The sequence below is a fragment of the Mirounga angustirostris genome, unplaced genomic scaffold, assembly GCF_029215605.1.
Source record: "Mirounga angustirostris isolate CCGP_5_RB_7025 unplaced genomic scaffold, mMirAng1.0.hap1 SCAF_12, whole genome shotgun sequence".
NCBI classification, from domain to species: Eukaryota; Metazoa; Chordata; class Mammalia; order Carnivora; family Phocidae; genus Mirounga; species Mirounga angustirostris.
Genome location: NW_026991720.1, coordinates 56,445,198 through 56,468,093, shown reverse-complemented (window position 1 = coordinate 56,468,093; position 22,896 = coordinate 56,445,198). Strand labels below are relative to the sequence as shown.

The window sequence follows — 22,896 nt, the reverse complement described above, 5'->3', positions numbered from 1 at the left end:
TATCTCTGGCTATAAAATATATTCCCATTTTGTAAAGTGTAATTTCCTTCTTTTGATTTTCAGCATCAGTTATAATCAGCCATAAATCCACAATCCAAAGACCAGTTAATATTTTAGTGTATTTCCTATTAGTCTCTTTATTATGCATGCATATTGAGTTTTTTACATAGCCAAAATCATACACTATATTGCATGAGTTTTTATTCTAAAATTATTTCCTACTTGTTTAACAACACTTCCTAAATATTTTAATGATTAAAAACTATTTCAGGAGTCAGAAAACTTGTTCTCTAATGAGCCAAAGAGCAACTATTTTAGGCTTTGCAGATGACACTGTCTGGGGTCACAACTAGTCAACTCTACCACTGTAGCACAAAAGCAGCCATGGACAAAATGCAAACCAATCAGTGTGACTGCCCAATAAAATTGTATTTACAAAAATTGACTACAGTACACTCCATTTAAAAATAAAATTACAAATAACCTAATTTAATAATGGGGAAAAGATCTGAACAGACATCCTCTAAAGAAGCTATACAAATGACTTATAAGCACATGAAAAGATGCTCAGTATCATTACCTATCAGGCAAATGCAAATCAAAACCATAACGACGTATCAGTTGACACCCACTAGGATGGCTGTAATCCAAAAGACAAACAAAATCATGGGGCACCTGGCTGGCTCAGTTGGAAGATCATGTGATTCTTGATCTCAAGGTCGTGAGTTCAAGCCCCACGTGGGGTAAAGAGATTACTTAAATAAATAAAACTTGAAGAAGAAAAAAAAGACAGTCAAGTATAAGCAAGAATGTGGAGAAAATGGAACCCTCATACAGTGTTGGTGAAAATATGCAGCCACTTTGAAAAACAATTTTCAGTTCCTCAAAGGTAAAGAGTTACTACACAACATAGAAATTCTACTCCTATATATCCAAGAGAAATGAAAACATAAGTCCACAGAAAAACTTGTGTACGAAAGAAATTCTACTCCTATATATCCAAGAGAAACGAAAACATAAGTCCACAGAAAAACTTGTATTTGAATGTTCATAGTAACATTCTTCATAATATCCAAAAGGTGGAAACAATCCCATGTCCACCAACTGATGGATAAACAAAATGTGGTTTATGCCCATATGATGAAATATTATTCAGCAGTAAGAAAGAATAAGTAATAACACTTGCTACAACATGGATAAACCCTGAAAACATCACACTGAGTAAAAGAAGTCAGTTACAAAAGAACACATAATGTATTATTTCCTTCATATAAAATGTCCAGAATTAGCAAAACCACAGAAAGTAGATAAGTGGTTGCCTAGAGCTAGAAACTTTGGGGGGAATGTAGGGAGTGAATGAAAAGTGGATACTAGGTTTCCCATGGAATCATTAAAATGTTCTTAAATTGATTGTAATGAAGGGTGCACAACTCTATAAATATATTAAAAGCCACTGAGACTTTAAGTGGGTAAACTGTATGGTATGTGAATTATATAACTATACAATTAACAACTCCTGGTCTATTCTACATATGCAAAAACATTAACTTATTGCCCCTTCTTTTAAATACTTAATGGTTCCTAATTGTTTTTGCTATATTGTAGTAAATATGACAATAATCATCTTTCTAGTTAAAGTCAGTTTTAAGCTAAGTTTTCAAATGGCAAAGAATGTAAAATAGCAAAAGAGTATATACAACTTTACTGTTGCAAATGTCCATTATTTGATGTGCCTGCCTTTTGGACAAGTCTAGGAACACATGATCTATTACTTCTATAGCAAAATGGTTAGTGAGAAAAATGGTTAAACTTTCAGAACATATCCCCCATCGTTCCAGAAACAGTGCTATCATTAGTATTACAACCACTGAATCTTGGAACCTATCTAGCCATACCTCCTCCTGCCATGGGAAAACCCTTTAGGAAGAACCCAGTGGCATTAGAATATATCTCCCTTCTGCTAATCTTGGGGTTAACGGGAACAGGGATGAACACAGTTGCCACATTTCACACTTGTGAAAGCAACAAGGTTCCCTGATCACTTGTATCTCCTTATTGCTTCAACCACACTAATCTTATTCCCCTTCTCAGAACTTTGCTCTTTCCTAACATGTCCTTCATCCCTCTGTCTATTCCACTATTCATTCTTGAAGACCGGTTTTATTTTATTTTTTTATTTAATTATGTTATGTTAATCACCATACATTATATCATTAGTTTTTGATGTAGTGTTCCATGATTCATTGTTTGTGCATAACACCCAGTGCTCCATGCAGTACGTGCCCTCTTTAATACCCAACACCAGGCTAACACATCCCCCCACACCCCTCCGATGGTTCTGAAGTGGTTCATCTCCCCCTCCGATTTCCCCCCCTTCATTCTTGAAGCCCAGTTTTAACTTTAATCCACATGAGGTCTTCATTAGTTACTCTGGTCCATTCTACCTCTAGATAAAAATTGCTCTCAGTACCACACAAATGACTACTTTATTTCTCTCCATTTTATGTGCTTTAATATTGTCTCCACCTGCTCCTTCCCCCACAAAACAGAACAAACTAAGACAAAGTCAAAGAATCTGTATCTATATATCCTAGGAAGGTAATCTATAACAAAAATTAACAGTAACAGCCAAGTTAACACTCACTGAACATTTACTATGTACTAGACCCTGTGGTGTGTGACACGCACTACTCCTCCAGATAAACATTACAACAACCCCATGAGGTAATTATCCCATTTTACTGATGCAGAGACCGAGACACAGAAAGTCAAGTAACTTGCTCAAAATACCACTTGTTGGTTGACAAATACTTCAGGAAATGCTTTTTGGACATCATCTCATTTGCCCCTCACAATTCTAAGTTTGCTACAAGTATTACTATTATTATTTTAGACATATGTTAAGAAATTTTAAGTACACTGTAACTCAATGGTACAGGTAGAATTATAATACAAATCTCCCAGGACTCTCAGCCTTATACATAATATCTTATTTGAAGAGAAATAAAAATACATAGGTTATCTCAGATTCAACCCCTAAAGCTCCAACCTAGTTCACACCCAGGTTCTACCACAGAGAAGTCAAGAGTGCTCTATGAAGGTTTCCATCCCCAAATTGCTACTAGAGTAACAGGTACTAATGTTAACACAAGGTGTTATCATTACAAAGTACTCTCTCACATGTGATGCATTGAGAGAGGGCATTTAACCCTAACAACCTAATAAGTAGATACGGGTTATCATCAGACTCCAAGAATTTATGTGTTTTGCCCATTCAAGACCATACAGCTTAATAAATAATAGCACTAAAGCTGAAAATCAGGACTTCAGACTCTAAGTATCTTTTTCTTCCTGTTATGTCTCAAAATTAGCATTTCATTTTAGCTGATACTCTGTAATTGTTTCCTCAGGGTAATGAATAAATATGAACACTAGAACTGAGTGGTTCTAAATCTTTTCTGGATTCATAGGCCCTTTTAAAAATGAAATCTATAACCACTCAAAAGGGAAAAAAACAGTTCTGTGTACATTTTCAGGACTTCATGGGCCCGCCCCTATACAAGACTGTGACTTGAAAGAGGCAATAATGTAGCGCTCCTGTTGTCTGCTCCAGAATACACAACAGACAGCACAGAACAAGGACTGAAGTAGTACTCAAATGATTGTAAATAGACCTAATTTTCTTTATACTAGCATTGAAAACAGTCAGGGAGACTCTATTAAGACATACCTTTTAGTAGTAATAGAAAAAAACCAACATAGAACAAAAATAAAGTCATTCACAGAGATGGCACTATCAATTACTGAGCCTTACTAAATGCCAGAGGCTTTTACTTCATACCATTTTTAGCCTGAAAACAGCCTCAGAAGTAACTTCGTTATTATCAACCTTTTATGAATGAATAAGCTACGGTTCAAAAGAAGCTGATTAATTTGTCCAAAATCTTAAGGCCAATGAGAAAGCAAAGATATAAATTCAGATCAGTCTAGGATGGAAGAAACCTGACTTTTCCTGCAATCACCTAAATATTCAGCTTGATAGCATACAATGTTACCAAAGGGGAGGAAAACCAAAAACATAACAATTTATTACATGAAGTGTAAAGAAAAAGTGGTTTGGGGGAATCAAAAACAGGGAAAGCATTGCAATGAAAGGTTAAAAAAAAAAAAAGTGGGGGAAACTAAGATGAAAAATCTAGATCATAATATATCTTCTGGTAGGGAATGGAGGAAGAACACTAGACTGCTAAGAACAATCTGATTCTAATTCTTACTCTGTCCCAACTCACTGGATAATCTTGGACTAACCATTTAGTCCTTCTGGACCTTAGCTTCCTCATCTGTTGTGAAATTATAAATGTCAAAGGGCATTAAAAACTTAAATTTCTAAATTCCTTCACAATTTTCAAAATTATTATTTTCATTACATTCCACTGATCAGGGATTTTGTTTTATTCACTGCAGTATCTGCAGCACCTGGTTGGTACAAAGGAATCACAAGATATTAGTTGAATGGACAGATGAATTTGATGCCAACAATAACCCTGTGAGGAACACAGAACAGGGCAGATATTACTATGCTTTTATCACATATAAGAAAAACCAAGATTCAAAAAGTTTAAAATACGTGCTCATAGTTCCAGAGCTATGTAGTAGAGCAGAATGCAAACTGAAGTCTCCCAATTCCTAGTTCAAAGTTCTTTCCAGGTCTAAAATTTGTTATGTTTCAATATATACTTAGGAAGTCAGACACATCTATAATGAACTCCTATTCCCACGTTTCCAAAGGGCAAAAAAAAAAAAGTCATTAGGATGATGTTACTATAGAAAGTAGCAAATGACTGACTCAGAAGAGTTGCCTGAAAAAATGAATACCTAATACTCAATAACGTTATATATATGAAATAAAGGAGATAAAATCCTATTTCTGAACTTTAATTATACTTTATTTTCTGTGTTCCAAAGCAACTCTACACTTGTAATTAAGGCTGGCTACTCTGCAAATGTCTGCTGTTAATACTAAGGGAGAAGGAACTCAAATTTATCTCTACAAGTAAGGTTGTTATTCAAACCATAAACATTACTGCAGGCTTCCCCAATGACCTGAGGTTGAGGAACTAACCTCCTACTCTAAAGCTTAGGATTACCTGAGTTACAGATGAAAAGTCCTGACAGGGTAGACTCAGCTGGAAACATCTATGTGCACAGAGATAAAAATGCAGTAAAAGCCCCAGGGCAAAGCTCTATTCTCCAAGATTCTCAAAAGTACAAGATTGTATTTTAAGAACCTAAGTAGGGAAGAACAGGGGGTTGGCTGAAAAATAGCACCTTCTGATTTAAAGGTGTTCTCATGGCCATGGCATGCAGCTTCCTGCCTTAGGCTATAGGCTAGTAAGAAAATCTTTGTGTGTAGTGATTTTTTAATCAAAAAAATTTTCAAACTCATCTAAACATAAAATCCTTTCTTTCAAAAATAAGTCATTTCTGTATATAAAATGGCTACCCCCAAAATCAAGTAGTTTAAATACAATGATATAGACCAAAATACTGTGTCATAGAGGAGGCAGTATATAAGTGGGATTAGTAAAGTAAGAATTTTAGTATATCTCACAAAAATTTCTTAAAGCAAACTCATCAAAATATACTTCTGAAAATATAAACTGAATATTCTCCACCGATTTATGCTCCTTTGGTTTCCTCTCCCACTGAGAGGACTTCCATAAGGTATATGTCAAAAGAGTAGTTTTACTGGGCGCCTGGGTGGCTCAGTTGGTTAAGCGACTGCCTTCGGCTCAGGTCATGATCCTGGAGTTCCAGGATCGAGTCCCGCATCGGGCTCCCTGCTCAGCGGGGAGTCTGCTTCTCCCTCTGACCCTCCTCCCTCTCATGCTCTCTGTCTCTCATTCTCTCTCTCTCAAATAAATAAAAAAAATAAATAAAATCTTAAAAAAAAAAAAGAGTAGTTTTACTGAAACTATTTCCATGGCACTCAAATAAAACAGAGTATCTGGGTAAGAGGTGAAAAAAAGTATTCTCAGTGAGTGAGGTAAAAGTCACATGACTGGACCCTGAGGAAGAAACTGACATTCAGACTGAGAGAACAGGGTTTAATCAAGATAAACATTCTGTAAATGTAAAGGTTAAATTTAAAGCAGTACAGGTTTTTAGAGCTCTAGTTCTATAATTTGAGAGTTATCTCACAATCATCTACTGTTTCACTTACCTTTTAATAATAATAATTAATAATTTCCCTCTCCCATTTAAAAGTCATTTTCCATGCTGGTATAAACAACATATTTAAATTTTTCTACATCAGTGACCTTACCTAGTGGCAAACTGAATGAGTGCATTTTGAAGAGTCTGCCTAATTTCAAGAAGAAAAGATTCATCATCACTTAGTGTATAATACCAATACTGGACATAATCCCTCAAGGAAAACTGGATAACCTAAAACAAAAATATTGGGAAAAAACACAGCTTTTTAGGATTTAAAAAGTATCAGCAGCAAACTAAAACCTGAAAGGATTATTTACCAATTTATATTTACTCTCTACATACTAAATTGTGATTAACAAAAAAAAAAAACCTGCCTTCATTACAAAAGGACCGATATGCTAAAAAACCATTTCAAAAAATTTTATATTATTTTGGTGTCCCAATTCACCCACTGCCCAAATTTTTTAAAAATTAGAGTTACCTATGGTCAACCCCTACCCATACTGAGGTAAGATAGAGCTTGCAAAAAAAATAAATTTTCAATGCTATAATATAATGAAGAGTTTTAATTAGCTTGATGGAATGAGGTGCAAAATAATGCCAACTGACCCTAATTCTCAAAAAGAAACCACTTTTCCAAGATTATATCATCAGATCTGTTGCAATCAAATTACAAAAAAAAAAAAAAACACAGGAGTTCACTTAAATCGAATAACTTTGATACTGCCAACAGTATTAAATCAGTCAATACATCAAATAATACAACTTGATGTATATTATTTTTGAAAATCTGATAAACTAAATATGGGTTTAACTATAAAAGAAATGTTAGAATTTTAAAGAACACATTATAATAATCATATAATCAAATATCAATGAAAACTATCTGGAGGGAGAATAATTTTTAATTTTTTTAAGATTTCTGAATCAAATCAGGTATATCCATTTAAAAAACTATAATACAAATTGTCTGATTTGCCAAAACACTAAGCTTATTCATCAGCTAAAGAGCATTTTAACTTTAAAATAATTAGAAACATTATCAACTAGGTCAGCAAAAACTTTATTAAATGCAAATTCAAACAAAAGGCTTTAATACTACATAAACCACTTCATTATAAATGATTTCACAAATAAGGCAGTATCTTTAAGTACAGAATCCAAGAACAGCATTACAGTGAATTTCCAGCATCTTACATAAATAGCAAAAATTATTTCCTGGTATTTTCTTTCTTTTTTGTTTTTTTCATTTCCTTGTATTTTCAAAAGAAATATACCTTACAACACAATATAAGGAATTCAAATACCACATACGAAAACTCACTTGCTGGAGAGGCTCATCAATTATATTGGCACCTGTCAATCTTCTATCAATCTTTATAGTCCTGGCTTCTCGTTTCATTTCTTCTAAGCACTTAAGGGAAATCACAACATTTTACTGCATATTTTCTTGATTTAAAATCTGTATAGTTTACCTCTAACTTGCAACTTCCCTGTCATTTCAAGTCAGTCAGTAATCTTATTTCTCAATGCTCTGATACAAACCAAAGACTATTTCTCAAGTTAACACAGCTAGACACCCAGGGAAAAAAATCTATTGTTATCCTCAAAAGTTTAGTAAAATTGGCAAATATTATTTAGAATGTGAGAAAACTGAAAATGTAAGATATACTGTTGTTGTATTTCAATGAAACTTTCAAACCATAAGTTAGTGTTTCAGGTGAATCAAGTTAATGATTGTCTTTATTAAACTCTGCTCCTCTTCTCCCTTCCCCCTCCCAGCCCAAAACAGTATAGCAGGTGCCAAATAAAATTTTTTATTTGATTTTTAGCACAAAAGAAAATGAATTTCTCTATTTCTCTGTAGTGTTCAGTAAGACCACTGGCCTGGAAATAAAGTGAAAAGTAGTGGGACACTCTTCAGTTAAAAATACAAACAAACAAAAAACAAAAACAAACAAACAAAAGTACAAATATATATATAAAACACACACTTCAAATTATAACATGCAACATCCAAGGATAGGGTGAATTCTTTTATTTCAGTAATATAAAGTAATACTGTATATAACTATCTCTGCATCTCCTACATCTTAGCACATAATGGACAAGTTAGTAACTGTAAAGGTAAGATACTGGCATTAACTCCAGATCATTTTGTCTCTTTTCATACAAGATGAAACAAACCATCCCAATACCACAAGAACTGAAGACAATGCAAATCTAAAGCCTACTTATAGTACCAAATTCCAATTTTACTTATAGAATATGGTATCCTAATAGTAAGCTGTATTTTTCAAGTCAGTTAAAAAAGAATACCCATTTTCTTTTCTCTGGTTTCTATGCAATTCATTTCATTTCAAATTTTGAAATCCTGTGTTAAGATAGTAGGAAGAGGCCCCAAATTTCTATCTTTTCCTAAAATTTGCATTCCCACTCTTAACATCTAACACTATAAAAGTTTTCAAAATAATCTTTTAAAATGTATTTTCTAAGCATGATCAGAAAGTGTCCCATAAGTTTATACTGAGCATCAGTGGATTATAGGAACATCTGCCAAGCCACATACAGATGATCACATTACCATCATTTCATAGAACAAGACTTTGAGGTTTTACATTCCTTTACCCTATTTACCTTAGGAATCCCAGTTGACGTTGGAGGAAGAAATGAGTGTTCACACTGCTCTAGGTACTTCTCTGAGTTTGTTTTTCCAAACAGGAGAGTAACCACAAAACCCCTGGGGCAGAAAAAATTCAATTATAGAAACAAAAACAAAATTGTTTTATAACTTAACACATCTATTAACCAGATATTTTTCAGATTTAATAGATGGTTTATCACTCACTAAAAAATCAGCTTTTGACTTCAGCAAGGCAAGTAATTGACTGTTATGTTCTGAAGTTTAAAACAACTACAAACATTCTGTGAACTTCTACAAGAATGCCTTTCAAAGTTTTCATATAAATGTTTCATAAAGAATCCCTGGCAACAAGTTCAAACTTTTGGAAAATCAGCCCTTGCTAAATAAGTAGGCTAGGTAACCAAGGATGAAGACAAATGAGATCTAAATCTATAGCTAAAATCACACATTTCTATAGTTCTATTAACTAATTAATGTGAAATAGTAACGTAACTTGCCATTATGGAAACAGAATAAGCAATTATAGTCCAAAGAAGAAAAAAAAGATATAGTTTATAATCAGACCGGAATTTAAAAATACATATAAATACATTCCAAAGGCTAATTATTTTTTTAAAAAATTATAGAGTTAAGGTAAGATAAAAACTGGCTTAAAACTGTTTTACTCTAAGTATTGACTAAATGCTATCAATATTTCCTATATTTAAAATTTACCAGTTAAATCTAAGCACCACTAAGTAGACAGGAAATCCATAACAGAAAAACATCAAATTCTAACTTTATAATAATCTTATAGTAATCTTACAACAATTCAACCGCTGTTGTGACAAGAAGGGAACTATGAAAAATTAAATATGGATCAGCCTCAACTACTAAAAGGAAGGTTCTCAAAGTCCTCTGCTTTTTGTGGCTATCTGCTGCTCTTTAGTACAAGCACTACAAAAGCTGAAAGATGAGTTGAGAAAACAAAATCAAATCAGCCCATGTTATCAATTCTTTGTTTCTTTTTAAAAAAGCTAGCCTTGGAACAATAAATTTAATCTGTCTTGCATCTGATACTATTACTAAGAATCAAGTTGGCCCCATATTTCAGTTATATCTAGCAATAAGCAGATTTAGACATAATTAAATGCTTATATTAACTATGTATTTCTAAAATTATTATCATGAGACAGACTGATAAAACACTAACCTTTGTCCAAAGAATGATAGTAGAAAAGTAAACTAAGGAACAGTCTAATCTTACAAAGCACCGGTTTCAGCCTTGAGGTTTAAGTAAAAACAGGTGCTACAAATGACTGCATCATGCAATCTAACAGAATTCCATTAAATAACCCATAACACAGTATCAATAGTATCCCCCCAAAAAAACACATAATACAAAAAACTCTAAGTGATTTTCCTTCCAAAAGCTATCTTTATTATAGAAAATATGGAGTTAGCTTTGACTATCAGCAAAACATATACATTATCAACACTGTAGATGGTTAACTGCAGAATTTTAAACAAAGGTGGTTTCCCTAGGAATGTATTAATTGCTCTCAAACTTGCATTTTATATAAGGAAAAAAAAGTATCTTAAAAACTTAGACAATAAAAAAACACACTAAAACCAAGAAATGATTATATGAAATGTAATTATTTTACTTGAGATTGATATTTAAAAGCCTGTATCTGCTCTTCCAATTCATAAGGCATTAAACTATACTAAGTTACATCAAAGAAAAAACAATCATTCCTTTCTAATTATAGCCAAAATAAGGAAGACTTGATTCAGAACTATGGTAGTCATTGACTATAACTGAGTAATCTAGAAATGCTTAATTAATCCCCTGAGAGAATTCTGGGAGGCTTTCTAGTACTTAAGTTGGAAGTCCCCTTACTACGGCAGTGAATTTCACTGAGATTAACAATCTTGAACAGAACATCAGACCAGAACATTTATGATATAGCATGAAGTTGGAGTTTCAGACCTTACCATGTGACTCTTAATATTATCGAAAAAGTTTTTAGTGATCCTAGCATGCCATCTAATATCCCATCTTATCTAAAAATTTTTACAGAACTTTAGAAGTATCTAAAATCAATTTTGATTACTCCCTGATAAATCTGCAGACTCAAAAAGGAAATAAGAAAGGTTACCAAGATTTTGAAATGCATGGACTCCTCACCCTTCCCCTCTTCCAAAACTTTATATGGAGCACTTTAGTTTGAGAAATAATTCTCCACCCCTCCAACTTCCAAGGGTTCCTAGGGCTCCTACTGACAAAGAAAGCTACAATTTTCTCCCTTTCTGAAATATTGGGAAATAGTCTGAAATCATTCTCTTTCACTTTTGCCAAGGGTTTATTCAATTCATGAAAGAGAAGAAATCTCTCCTTTTCAGAGAAACATCTCCTCAAAACGGCCTCCTTTCCAATCAGTAAAAGCAGCCATGACTCTGTGGGAAGAGGTGCAACCGTACAGCTCTGCAACCATTCTGCTCTCTGGTCTTCATTTGTGACAAAGAAGTGTAATTTAGGAAGCCCAGGGAGCTGCAGACCTACAGTCTTCAATAATCTTAGTCAATAAAGATATTCAAAGTTCCATTTATCTGGTCCTGATAGCTTATTTCTCATTGTTTCAGTATCCAGTACCATATCTAAGCAATTATAATGAAACTGTTAAATCTAAAATAAATGCAGTTTTAGGGATAGACCTTGAGGTAGCTGCTTGATTTGATTCTCACTTGTTTCACAAAGAGTGGGTGTACTCCCTCTGAAAAGGCCACACAGAACTTTCAAACCCTATCGTGAAAGAGGTGGGAGGTGGGAAGTACAATCAGAAATCACTCCTTGAGTGTCTCATATAGTCTTTCAGGATGCAGTTCATGTATCCTATTCAATTCATCTAAGTTCTCTAAACCTATAGATTCCAATAACTCCTCCAAATACTTGGAGCCTCAAAAGAGTTTTTAAAAAGAACTCAAAGGTATTCATACCACAAATACTTACATAAACATATCTTATATATACATACATACACACAAGCATATATATAAATATATATAGTAACAACAAAATACTCGCTCAGTTAAGCTACCTTGGTTTGAGTATCTAAGTAACAAGCATCCACCTCTCTTTTCTATACTTTTCTTAGATACAATTCACATCCGAACCAAATGCTCCACATAGGAAGCTATACTAAATCATGACTGAAACCTCTCTTGCGAACGTTTATCAACTCAATGTAAAGCATAATCAAATAAACAATGAAGAGAAAATAGCAAAATCAGGTGTTTAAATTTTCTATAACAAAATGACAGCATTCACTAAGGGAAATAATTAATATTATTGTATGAAGTCTAATCAATGAAACAGTATCTTCTATACTATGTAAAACTTGACGAGTCATCTCAATTTAACTTACTTATCTTGTTAATATTGTAATAGATAAAAAATTTTCCACCTTAAAACATAATAACAACACCAAAAGGAATAAAAAATCTTTAAAACTTTTCAAATTATACAAAAAAGTTTTATATCATCAAAAAATTTTTTGAAGATGACTATCCATATTTCTGGTACAAATAACTATCGCCACCACTTTTATTATATTGCATATCTTAATTTTACTTTATTTAACTTTGGTAAAAAAAATAATTTGCAAACATAGCATTCACAAATCATACTACCATTTCTCATGGTCATTTTTTTTCTTCTTATTGAGGTTTCATGGTGATTTGTTTCAATTTCTAACAAGTGTATGACATTTGAATTGTAAGATTATCATTGAGAATACTTACCCACCCACAAAGCAGAGGATATAAAAGGCCAAATAAAATATTACAAAGGGTCCAAAGGTTATTAGAGAAAGGACAATGCCAAGGCTTCCCCATCCCCATATGGATAGACTGGTCTGAAATAAAGCAAAGAAAAAAAATGTTTAATAAATAAATGTCCATATGAATTAGAAAAGAACCAACAAAACTTTTACATAGTTTTACATTTCTCCTTTTAAACATATACAGTTACTATTTCAGTAATTGTTACGTATTTACTTTTGAAAATGTTAACTACATTCTTAGAGCTTTATCTCCAAGAAACAATATACAAAATCTATATGCAGAAAGGTATTTAAGTACATCAGCAATGATTTTTTTAAAATGTAGTGACAATGTAAATGCACAGCAAGCAATCATTACAATAATTGTTGAATGATATGCTGGCATGAGAAATGGTAAAAAAAAAAAAAAAAGTATTTATGAAAACATTTATATATAAAAAGTTAGGTAGACTACAAAGTTGTACTTGTTTAGAATATTTCTTTTTTTTTTTTTTTAAAGATTTTATTTATTTATTTGAGACAGAGAGAATGAGAGAGAGAGAGAGCACATGAGAGGGGGGAGGGTCAGAGGGAGAAGCAGGCTCCCTGCCGAGCAGGGAGCCCCGATGCGGGACTCGATCCAGGGACTCCAGGATCATGACCTGAGCCAAAGGCAGTCGCTTAACCAACTGAGCCACCCAGGCGCCCCTAGAATATTTCATTTTAAAACCAAGTTCCAACAAAACTATAGCATAACAAGACATTTTTAAAAAATTAAAATTTCAAAGTAAGAAATCCACATCTCACCGAAAATTTTTTTACTCAAATTGTGTCCAGAAATTTGTAAAATTATAATTGCACAACTTCCAAATTTCAATTACCAACATATACCATGAGCTCAAAAAACATCTCCAAAAATTCTCAGTCCTTAAAAATAAACAAAAACCCCTATTTTGTTTAGAATTATACTGTATTATATATTTAAAATACTCCTTTTATTGAAAGCAAACTGGATTTTAGCAATTTAAGTAATTATGAATAAATAAACGTATTAAATTCAACAAGTTCCTACATCCATTTGCCTTGTACTGTGAGGTCCACAAAGGAAGCATTTGTCCCATTCCTGCCATCAAGGAGCACAGAGAAGAATGTCTTACAGGAATGAAACAATTAGACACTGAACCAAAAGAAAATAATAAAAAGCATTATAAGATGCTAAAGTGAACAAAATTAATGACCAGAAAACTATGGAATAGACAATAAGTTCTATGGATTATGAGAGAAAGGACAGTTTTATTTATTCACTCATTCGCCAGTCATTGACTGCTTTCTATGTGCTATAAGCACAAGGTGCTGGGGAAACCACAAGGAATAAAACATACCCTCACAAGGCTACATGCTAGTAAGGAGACAAAGACAAGCACACTCGGATAAATCTACAGACTTCTGTTAAGTTTGCATTCCAGAAGGGGAAAAAAATAATAATAAATAAATTTATAGTTATATCAGATGGGCATAAGTGTTATGAAGAAAAATAAAGTAACTACATGTGGTTGCTATGTAAGTTATATATATATGACTATATAAGAAGCTCTCAACCAGATGACATATGAACAGAAATCTTAGAATTTATTTAAGGAGAATTTATAATAACGTGTCTTCCTAGCCCAAGTAATATTTTTCCATTTGTTCATATTCTCTTTTATGTCACTCTGGGGAAGTTTTTTTAAATTTCTTCTTTTATATAAGGCTGGTGCAATTCTTATTCATTTGTAATTTTACTATCCTTTTTCCTCATCCCGGCCATTTTTTTTTTTTTTAAGATTTTATTTATTTGACAGAGAGAGAAAGAAAGAGCACAAGCAGGGGGTGCAGCCAAGGGAGAGGAAGAAGCAGGCTCCCCGCCAAGCAGGAAGCCCAATGTGAGGCTCCATCCCAGGACCCCGGGATCATGACTTGAGCTGAATGCAGCCGCTCAACGGACTGAGCCACCCAGGCGCCCCCATCCTGGCCACTTTTTTTTTTTTTTTTTAAAGATTCTATTTACTCATTTGAGACACAGAGATACAGAGAGAGAGAGAGAAAGCATGAGCGGGGGAGAGGCAGAGGGAGAGGGAGAAGCAGGCTTCCCACTGAGCCAGGAGCCTGATGTGGGGCTTGATCCCAGGACGCTGGGATCATGACCTGAGCCGAAGGCAGATGCTTAACCATCTGAGCCACCCAGGCGCCCCTCCTGGCCACTTTTTAACCAGAGGACAGAAAGCCCTGCTGATGAAGTTTCTGCTTTGTCCTCATGATTTCCTCCCTGAATCAGCTGGGGATACTATTTCACCTACACAAGTGGTCTCTGACTCCTAAGAGCTGAAAGTAAGCCAGGGAGATTAAGAATAAAGTACAGAGCAGTCTAATCCCTCTGACAATACTTCTGCTGAACACCCCAGTACCTGGATCCACATTACAGTACTGCCAGATACCCAACTATGTAAAACAGATGCTATTTCTCAAGATTCACTCAAAACCTTATCCACTGACTTCCCTGCAAAGAGTTCTCATAAACTCTCAGGAAAGCTGAAACCAGACTATGACCCAGATATTTTATTCAAACTACTTTCTTGAATGAGGTCTGACCTAATATTTGCAATATTATTCTTTCTTTACAAAGTTAGATTTATGCTTGCTAGCCAGTTTTTCAAAGCTAAACAACTTACTGTTTAGATATATTAAGAGGTTTTAAAAATGAACCAAGCAGCTACTGCTATAGATAAAGGAAGAGAGCGTAAGAAATGTATTATTTCTTCTTCTGTTTGAATCATACCTCTCACAATTAAAAAATTTTTCAAAGAAGAATCACAATCAGTTAATATGGGGAAGATTATTAAATGTAGCAGTTAGTTAACATGGGGAGATGCTTGAATGTCTAAAACCCAATCTTATCTCCTCTCATTTGAAAATGGCAGCAAAATGCTCAAAACACAAATTTTTATTCATTCAATAAATATTTGTCAATACCTACTACAATGTGCCAGGTACTAATGATTTAGCATGAACAAAACAGACATTACTGTTATATTAAAAAAAAAAAATCTAAAAAAGAAGACCCTTTCTTTAATTTTGAAATTTTTATATTACATAGACTAATAAAACTACACATTTTCAATCAAACAAGTCACATGTTCATTTGCTTTGTAGTTAATCTCTTACAATAGTTAACTTCAAATTTTAAACTGTTCATTCAAACACCAGAATAGTGAATTGCACAAAACTAGAAAGTTTTATATTATTCTTACTGTTCCCACATATATACACACACATATATATAACTGGCTGATATTATTATGTTATTATTTGGTGAGATTAAGGAAAACAATTGATCTTATACCATATAAAAATTGAGTTCTAATTATTTCCTAAGATGATACAAGATGATAAAATTTAGGATCATTTTGGACCACATCAGAAACTTTCTACAAATTCAAACAGGTATTAATTACCTCAAAAGTTGACCTAACGTGGAAGTCAAAAAATAGAAATAAATCTCTATTACAGTGATTTACATTAAAATAATACTTGATATATTACCATTTTCTTCTCTAAATACAATAATCAATGCTAAAAATATCCTTGCTATCTGATTCCCTAGAACCACTGACCCACCAACTGGGCACTGGAAGAAACCTTCGAACATCATCTACTCCGGTACTTTTTAAACTTTAAGAATCTTAAATGCAGACTCTTAAAATGCAGATGCTAATCCATTATGTCTGTGGTTCTTTCACTTCCAACAAGCTATCAGAACTGTTTAGAACTTAAGACAACTATATATTTATAATTCCCCTTAATCTCTAGGTCCACAAAACCTTATTCACAAACTCCAAAACCTAAAAGGCTTTGAGAACCAAAACTGTACAAGACATTCTACATACTTTACCGCATTTATTTCTCAGAACAACCTTACTAAATAATCATAAGTTAGGACAGCATAGTGCCCAAACAATATGGACTCTGGAGTTAGACTGAGTGCAAATCTTACCTTTACTATTTATTAGTTAGATAACCACTATACGCCTTAATTTCCTCAACTATGTCATTTGTCTGTTATGGGGAGTAAATAAATGAGTCCAATGTCTAGTGTTCATTATTATTCTTAGTCTAGTAACAAAGAAACTAAGGCACAGAGAAGCTTAAAAAAAACTCCCTAAGGTCATGCAAGCTAATAAGTTTAAGAGTGAGATTTGATCCTTAAATCTTAAAATTTAAGCGCTGAGAATCTTAAAATTGATACTTCAGCGCCAACTTGGGTCATAGAAATCATATGAGTTTAACAATAAAAATAAGTACCCAAAAGAAGACTGGCCTTATTACAACTATAAATTGTTTTCCTCCCACCTTATTCCACTTACAATAAGTTGAAAGTTCTTCTCCAAGTAATTTCGATGGCATATACTCCTGACACGGAACCTGTCTCGTTCAACATTACATAATAATTTAACCAAAGCCTGGTACAAAGAAGCTGCTCACTAAAAATGGAAATATTTAATTTACTAACTAGAGAAATGAAATGGAGGGAATGGAAAGAGGAGGGAGGGGAGAAAAGGAGAGGACAGGGGAAAGGGGAAATGGCAAGACAAGGAAAAGGTCTAGGAAAAGTGAAAACGAAAAGGACCCTAAATTGAAGTGTTCCTCCACCACCCACCTTATGGCTTTAGGCAGAGCTATACATTCCTTCCAGTACAACCCATACCAAATTCCCACCTGCAAAAAAAAAAAAAAGTCACCCAAAAATCTGGACCTTGTTCTTCCATGAAACTGATGAACAAAAAAGTGTTCTTTTGGCTGTCTCAATATATGCTGACAGTAACCCACATCATTACTTCCTTTATGGGGAGGAAACCACAGAATAGCAGCCACACAGGGATCATCAGTACATCTGCTGGAGCAACTGGTCCCAAACCCCTCTTTTCATACAAGGGAATAAAGGGACAAGAGAATAAAGATCCTCTTCTACTCACTCCTATTTAAGATGCCTAGCATATTCTTGGGAGGATGATTAAAGACTACTGTGATAGGGTGTTTTCAATTCAGTTGGTGAGCCAGGAAAGATAGAGGGCCTGTGGAAAGGATAGATACCTCAATCAATGACCCTGGTCTCCAAGATGGCTAACTGCCCAGCTGGCAAAAATAACAGCTACTAGATACCAGGAGAGTTTCTCCTACCTCTTCCAACTGGGAGTATGTATTTTTAGTTCTTTGATAATAGAACTCTCTCCCTTACAACAGGAGTATATTGTTCAACTGTTATACATTTTGAAGAATGAATTATGTATGTATATACATACATATACTTATGTTAGAGTCTGCTTGAGATTCTCTCTCCCTCTGCCCCTCCCACTCATGCTTGCTCTCTCTCCCTCTCAAATAAATAAATCTTTAAAAAAATATATTGTAATTCCCTAAAGATACATTTCTTGTGTAAGCCATTAAGTAATCAATAGCTGCTCACACCCTTAAAACAGACTGCATGTTTCATACAGTTTCATACATAACCATTTTGACTCCTAAAAACCCAAGGGATGGGAAATACTTGACAACCTGAACAAACCCTTCACTTTTTATTAGAGCAGTAGTTATAAAAGGTCATAGACTACCATACAGTTACACACAATTAGGACTCCTAGCATCTAATGACAAATATAAGCTACAATAGTGTTTTTTAAACTAGATACTATCAATTACAAAATACCTACACACAGTTTGAAAACAATAGCAGGAACATTCATAATATGTATTTATTTATTCAGGATACCAACTAAGCTAGGCTGCAGACCTCCTTCTCATTCCCACAGCCCATACACTGGGAATCACTGAATTGGGGTCTTGAAATAACTACAGTATTGATAAAAAAAAAAAAAAAACAAAAGATGGTATTTATTCAGCACCTTCTCTTACACAGGAAAAATCATAAAAGTATCTAAAATGTGGATGGGACAGTATAGCAAAGAATAGTCTTAACAGGCTTCCAATAAATACTCAAAGCCTCAAACTGAAAAACTGCTTTATCAAGCTTTCCTGAATTTCTGTTAAAAGATCTAGTAGATACACAAGGCTGAATTAAATTAACCAAAAGAGCTTTTCAGAGACAACATATTTCTAGGTATACATATTGTTTTGGAGCCTATATAATGTAATAAATAACTCAATAAATTAAAGATATCTAAATAATAAATAAGCCTCCAATCTCCATCAAAAAGAAAGAAAACAGATTCTTTTCCTAATGTTCCCATTTGGCAAATGAAGGTCTATCTTTAATTTGTTTATGAATGAGACTGACATATACATGTGTACATATATATGACGTGTGTATAAATGTGTTTGTGTGTGTATATATATATACACACATATATTTGACATGCAAAAAGGAAAAGTATTCCCTTAAAAATAACTGATTAAAGCAAAAGTTTTAAAGCCACCAAAGAATAAGATAGTTAAATTTCTAATTACATGCTACTAGAATCCAACAAGATATCAGAACAGAAAATACCAATCCTGTGTATTTTGCAAATTGTATTTTTTTACCAGCATATTTACCCTGGTTATTTTTAAAATTCAACTACATACTAATGAAGTATGTATAGGTATCATTCAGCTAAGAAAGGGACAGAATTATAAATATACACACATTTGCTTATTTTTTTTAATGTAAGGATGTAGAGAAACTTTTTTAACTGATCTATGAGGAATGAAGAAAATGGGGTAGGAGAAGGGATAAGAACTAGACATCTGAAAACACCTCGTTGTGTAGATCTGATTTTGTGATGGTATAAATATTTTACATACAAAAGAATTTAAAAAGCAATCACTAGGAACGCCTGGGTGCTCAGTCGGTTAAGCATCTGCCTTCGACTCAGGTCATGATCCCAGGGTCATGGGATCGAGTCTCACATCGGGCTCCTTGCTCAGTGAGGAGCCTGCTTCTCCCTCTCCCACTCCCCCTGCTTGTGCTCATGCACTCTCAACTCTCACTCTCTGACAAATAAATAAAATCTTTAAAAAAAAAAAAAAAAAAGGGCAAGAAAGAGACAGGCTAAGTAAGTAATGAGTTTCAATATCCTACTTTGTGGTTATGTACACATTTTATGTAAGAACTACTGTCCTTCAAAATAATTATTTTGGGGGGTTTCACATGATTCTGTAACAATCACGTAGCTATGTACTGGGTCTTAATTACACAAAGATGAATCAGTTTCTGCCCTCAATATGCTCACAAACTAAATAAGTAAAATACACATGTAATGATAACATAAAAATGTGATGTGTCACTATAAAAAGATTTACATTTTGTAAATCTTCTTATAAGCCTCCAGAGCTTATAAAGTATTCAAACTCCTTTGAAATTGTCTTCCATAGGCAATTTTGCAGTTAAGAAAATCTCTTTTCTTTACAGTTACCCACTTTTTTCCATCAAAATGGTACTACACAAAACTGATTATAAACTTTATGTACTAAAGCTCTGGTAATTTCCAAAAGTAAAAACTCCAAGTGAACAAAGATTCACAAATGCTAAGACTACTGAAGAGTGTGCCACAGAGAAAGTACTCTTTGATTGAAAAGTAGGACAGAGAATATCATTTGCTTACTGAACTGAAGCCCAATGCTCAAGGCTATTTGCATTTTTATGTCTAAATATATTTAAAGATTCCATTTATAAATGGCAACAAAGTAAGCTGTGAGGGATAAATGCACTATTTAAGAATTTCCAAAAAGCTACATGTAATCAAAGACATTCCTTTCAACAAATGGTGCTAGAAAAAAACAAACATCCACATGCAAAAAAAAAAAACGTGAATCTAAGACAACAGATCTTAAAATTGTCATAAAAATTAACTCAAAATAAATCACAGACCTGAAAGTAAAATACAAAACTATAATACTCCATAAGATAACACAGGAGAAAAACGACATGACCTTGAGTAGAGTGATGCCTTTTTAGCTACACCACTACTACGGAGTAAGAGAAGGGGGGTGAGAGAGGAAGGTATGATACCAACTATAAAACATTCTAGAACAAGCAAAACTATGGAGACAATAGAAAGATCAGTGGCTGGTGGGGAGTGGGAAGGGACAAGATAGGGAGATGAATAGGTTAGAGTACAGAGAATTTTTAAGAGACTGAAAGTAGCCAGCGTGGTATTATGATGGATATAGGTTATTATACTTCTGCTCAAACCCACCAAATATACAACACCACAAGGTAAACTGCGGACTTTGGGGGATTATCATGCGTCAATATAAATTCAGCCTCGACAACAAAAATCTACCATTCTTGTGAGTGATATAGAAGGGAGACTATGCATATATGGGAGGAGAGGGTAAATGGGAAATCTTTGTACCTTCCTCTAAATTTTGCTGTAAATTGAAAACTGTTCCCCAAAAAGTCTTTAAAAAAACTACATATAAATAATCACAAGTACAAAAAGATTTTACAAAGGAAGAAAATAACAAATTGGCACCAGTCATGAATTATAATAAACTGTCAACCTTATCAATGCCCAAAAGAACAAATGCTAAAAGTCAAACAGCTCAAAATTCATTCACCTTTTAATAAAATGTAAAAAAAAATAATTTTTATGATATTAAAATTAACTGTTTAGATTCATTTCATGGATTTCATAATCTCTCACCTTAGTAGGGGAAACTAGGGATCCACCACTCTGATACAGAAAACCCTAAGAGAAACTACAAACATATATAAAGTATGTATCACATAGTTATGGAAAATTATTAGATGATCAAAATTTTAGTTGATAAAATACATTAGCACATACTTCAACTAATTCCACTTAGACTCCCCTCTCCACCCAAAGAAAATCACACTTCCTTTATTCAGGAGCACCTAGTATATAAATACCTCTCATAATCTAATCTGATATCACATACCTATCAAAAGCCAATGAAGGGGCACCTGGGTGGCTCAGTTGGTTAACTGGCTGCCTTCGGCTCAGATTATGATCCCGGGGTCCTGGGATCGAGCCCCGCATCAGGCTCCCTGCTCAGCAGAGAGCCTGTTTCTCCCTCTCCCTCTGCCTGCCTCTCTGCCTACTTGTGCTCTCTCTCTCTCTAATAATAAAATCTTAAAAAAAAAAAAAAAGGTCAATGAAATCAAGAATTAATCATCAAATTCTAACATTTTGTGGCACTTTTTTTAAATATAATTTTTAATTGTAAGATCTAATTTTTAAACAAATGCAATTTATTTACAAGGGAAAGCTGTTGCTAAAACATGCACAATCAAAACTATGAAACTTCCACTTGTAAGAATCATTACTCCTCCCTCCCACGAAGAACAAACAGAAAAGCCAAAGGTCAGTTCCAACAAATCTCCCTGATTTTCTCATGGAGTGAGTAGGAGACTTCCTATAAAAAAATTCTTTACTTTGACTCAACAAAAATAAATAAACATAATACAGTAAGCCCTAACAAATTACACTCCGAGTTAGTTTAGTAAATCAGGTGTTCTGAACTTGAATCTGACAGAAACATTATTTATGTGGGTTGCATTCTTGGGGCAAAACAACAGAGTACAGTAGGGGACGGTGAGAGAGAAAGAGACAGGGACAGAAACAAAGAGACAGTAAGAGAGAGGAGAGGGAGGGTGTTTTAATTCTGTACTTAAATATGCAGGATAAAATAATAAGAAAAATATCTTCCCTAACTGACCATGGTGCTCAGAATCAAGACCTCAGCAAATAAGGAGCTGAAGGTAACAAGAATTCACTGTCAGGATACTTACTGCAGATTGGATAAATCTCAGCCCATTTGACTTCAAGACCCAATTATTATTCAATCTTCCAAACCAAGGGATTGAGCGTGTCTCTTTTGCCACTATAGTCTTCCGTGGCTTCCAGGCAAGTTTCCTTTCTTACCCTCGTATGCAAGAGAACAAAACATATCTCAAATATCTCAGTAGGTGATGCTGGTTGATCTTCTTTACAAAGAATTTAAGTTTTGAGAAAGGGATCAAAACCTGGTGTGTTTTATTTGGCCAACAGTATTTTTTTTAAAAAAATTCTGAATAAACATTTAAAACATCACATACAAATCAGGATTTCTGGCTTTTCTTAAAAAATGAAAAATTTGGGGGCAACTGGGTGGCTCAGTTGGTTAAGCATCTGCCTTTGTCTCAGGTCATGATCCTAGGGTCCTGGGATCCAGTCCAGAGTCAGGCTCCCTGCTCAG

The 22,896-nt window shown here is 34.0% G+C and overlaps 1 protein-coding gene across 11 annotated transcripts in view; it reads right to left on the bottom strand.

Moving 5' to 3' along the window:
* SNX13 (sorting nexin 13) overlaps positions 1 to 22,896 on the bottom strand; it is a 157,293-nt gene that overhangs the window by 101,805 nt on the left and 32,592 nt on the right. For 9 of the 11 annotated variants that reach the window (XM_064575191.1, XM_064575186.1, XM_064575188.1 and 6 more), the window contains exons 2-5: positions 12,644 to 12,756; positions 8,854 to 8,956; positions 7,541 to 7,630; positions 6,326 to 6,447 (exon numbers count right to left, since the gene is read on the bottom strand). In XM_064575191.1, coding sequence (XP_064431261.1) covers positions 6,326 to 6,447; positions 7,541 to 7,630; positions 8,854 to 8,956; positions 12,644 to 12,756 — 428 coding nt within the window. Of the gene's footprint in view, positions 1 to 6,325; positions 6,448 to 7,540; positions 7,631 to 8,853; positions 8,957 to 12,643; positions 12,757 to 22,450; positions 22,580 to 22,896 lie in introns of those variants that run through there. The other 2 variants (XM_064575192.1, XM_064575193.1) reach the window with 2 other exon arrangements.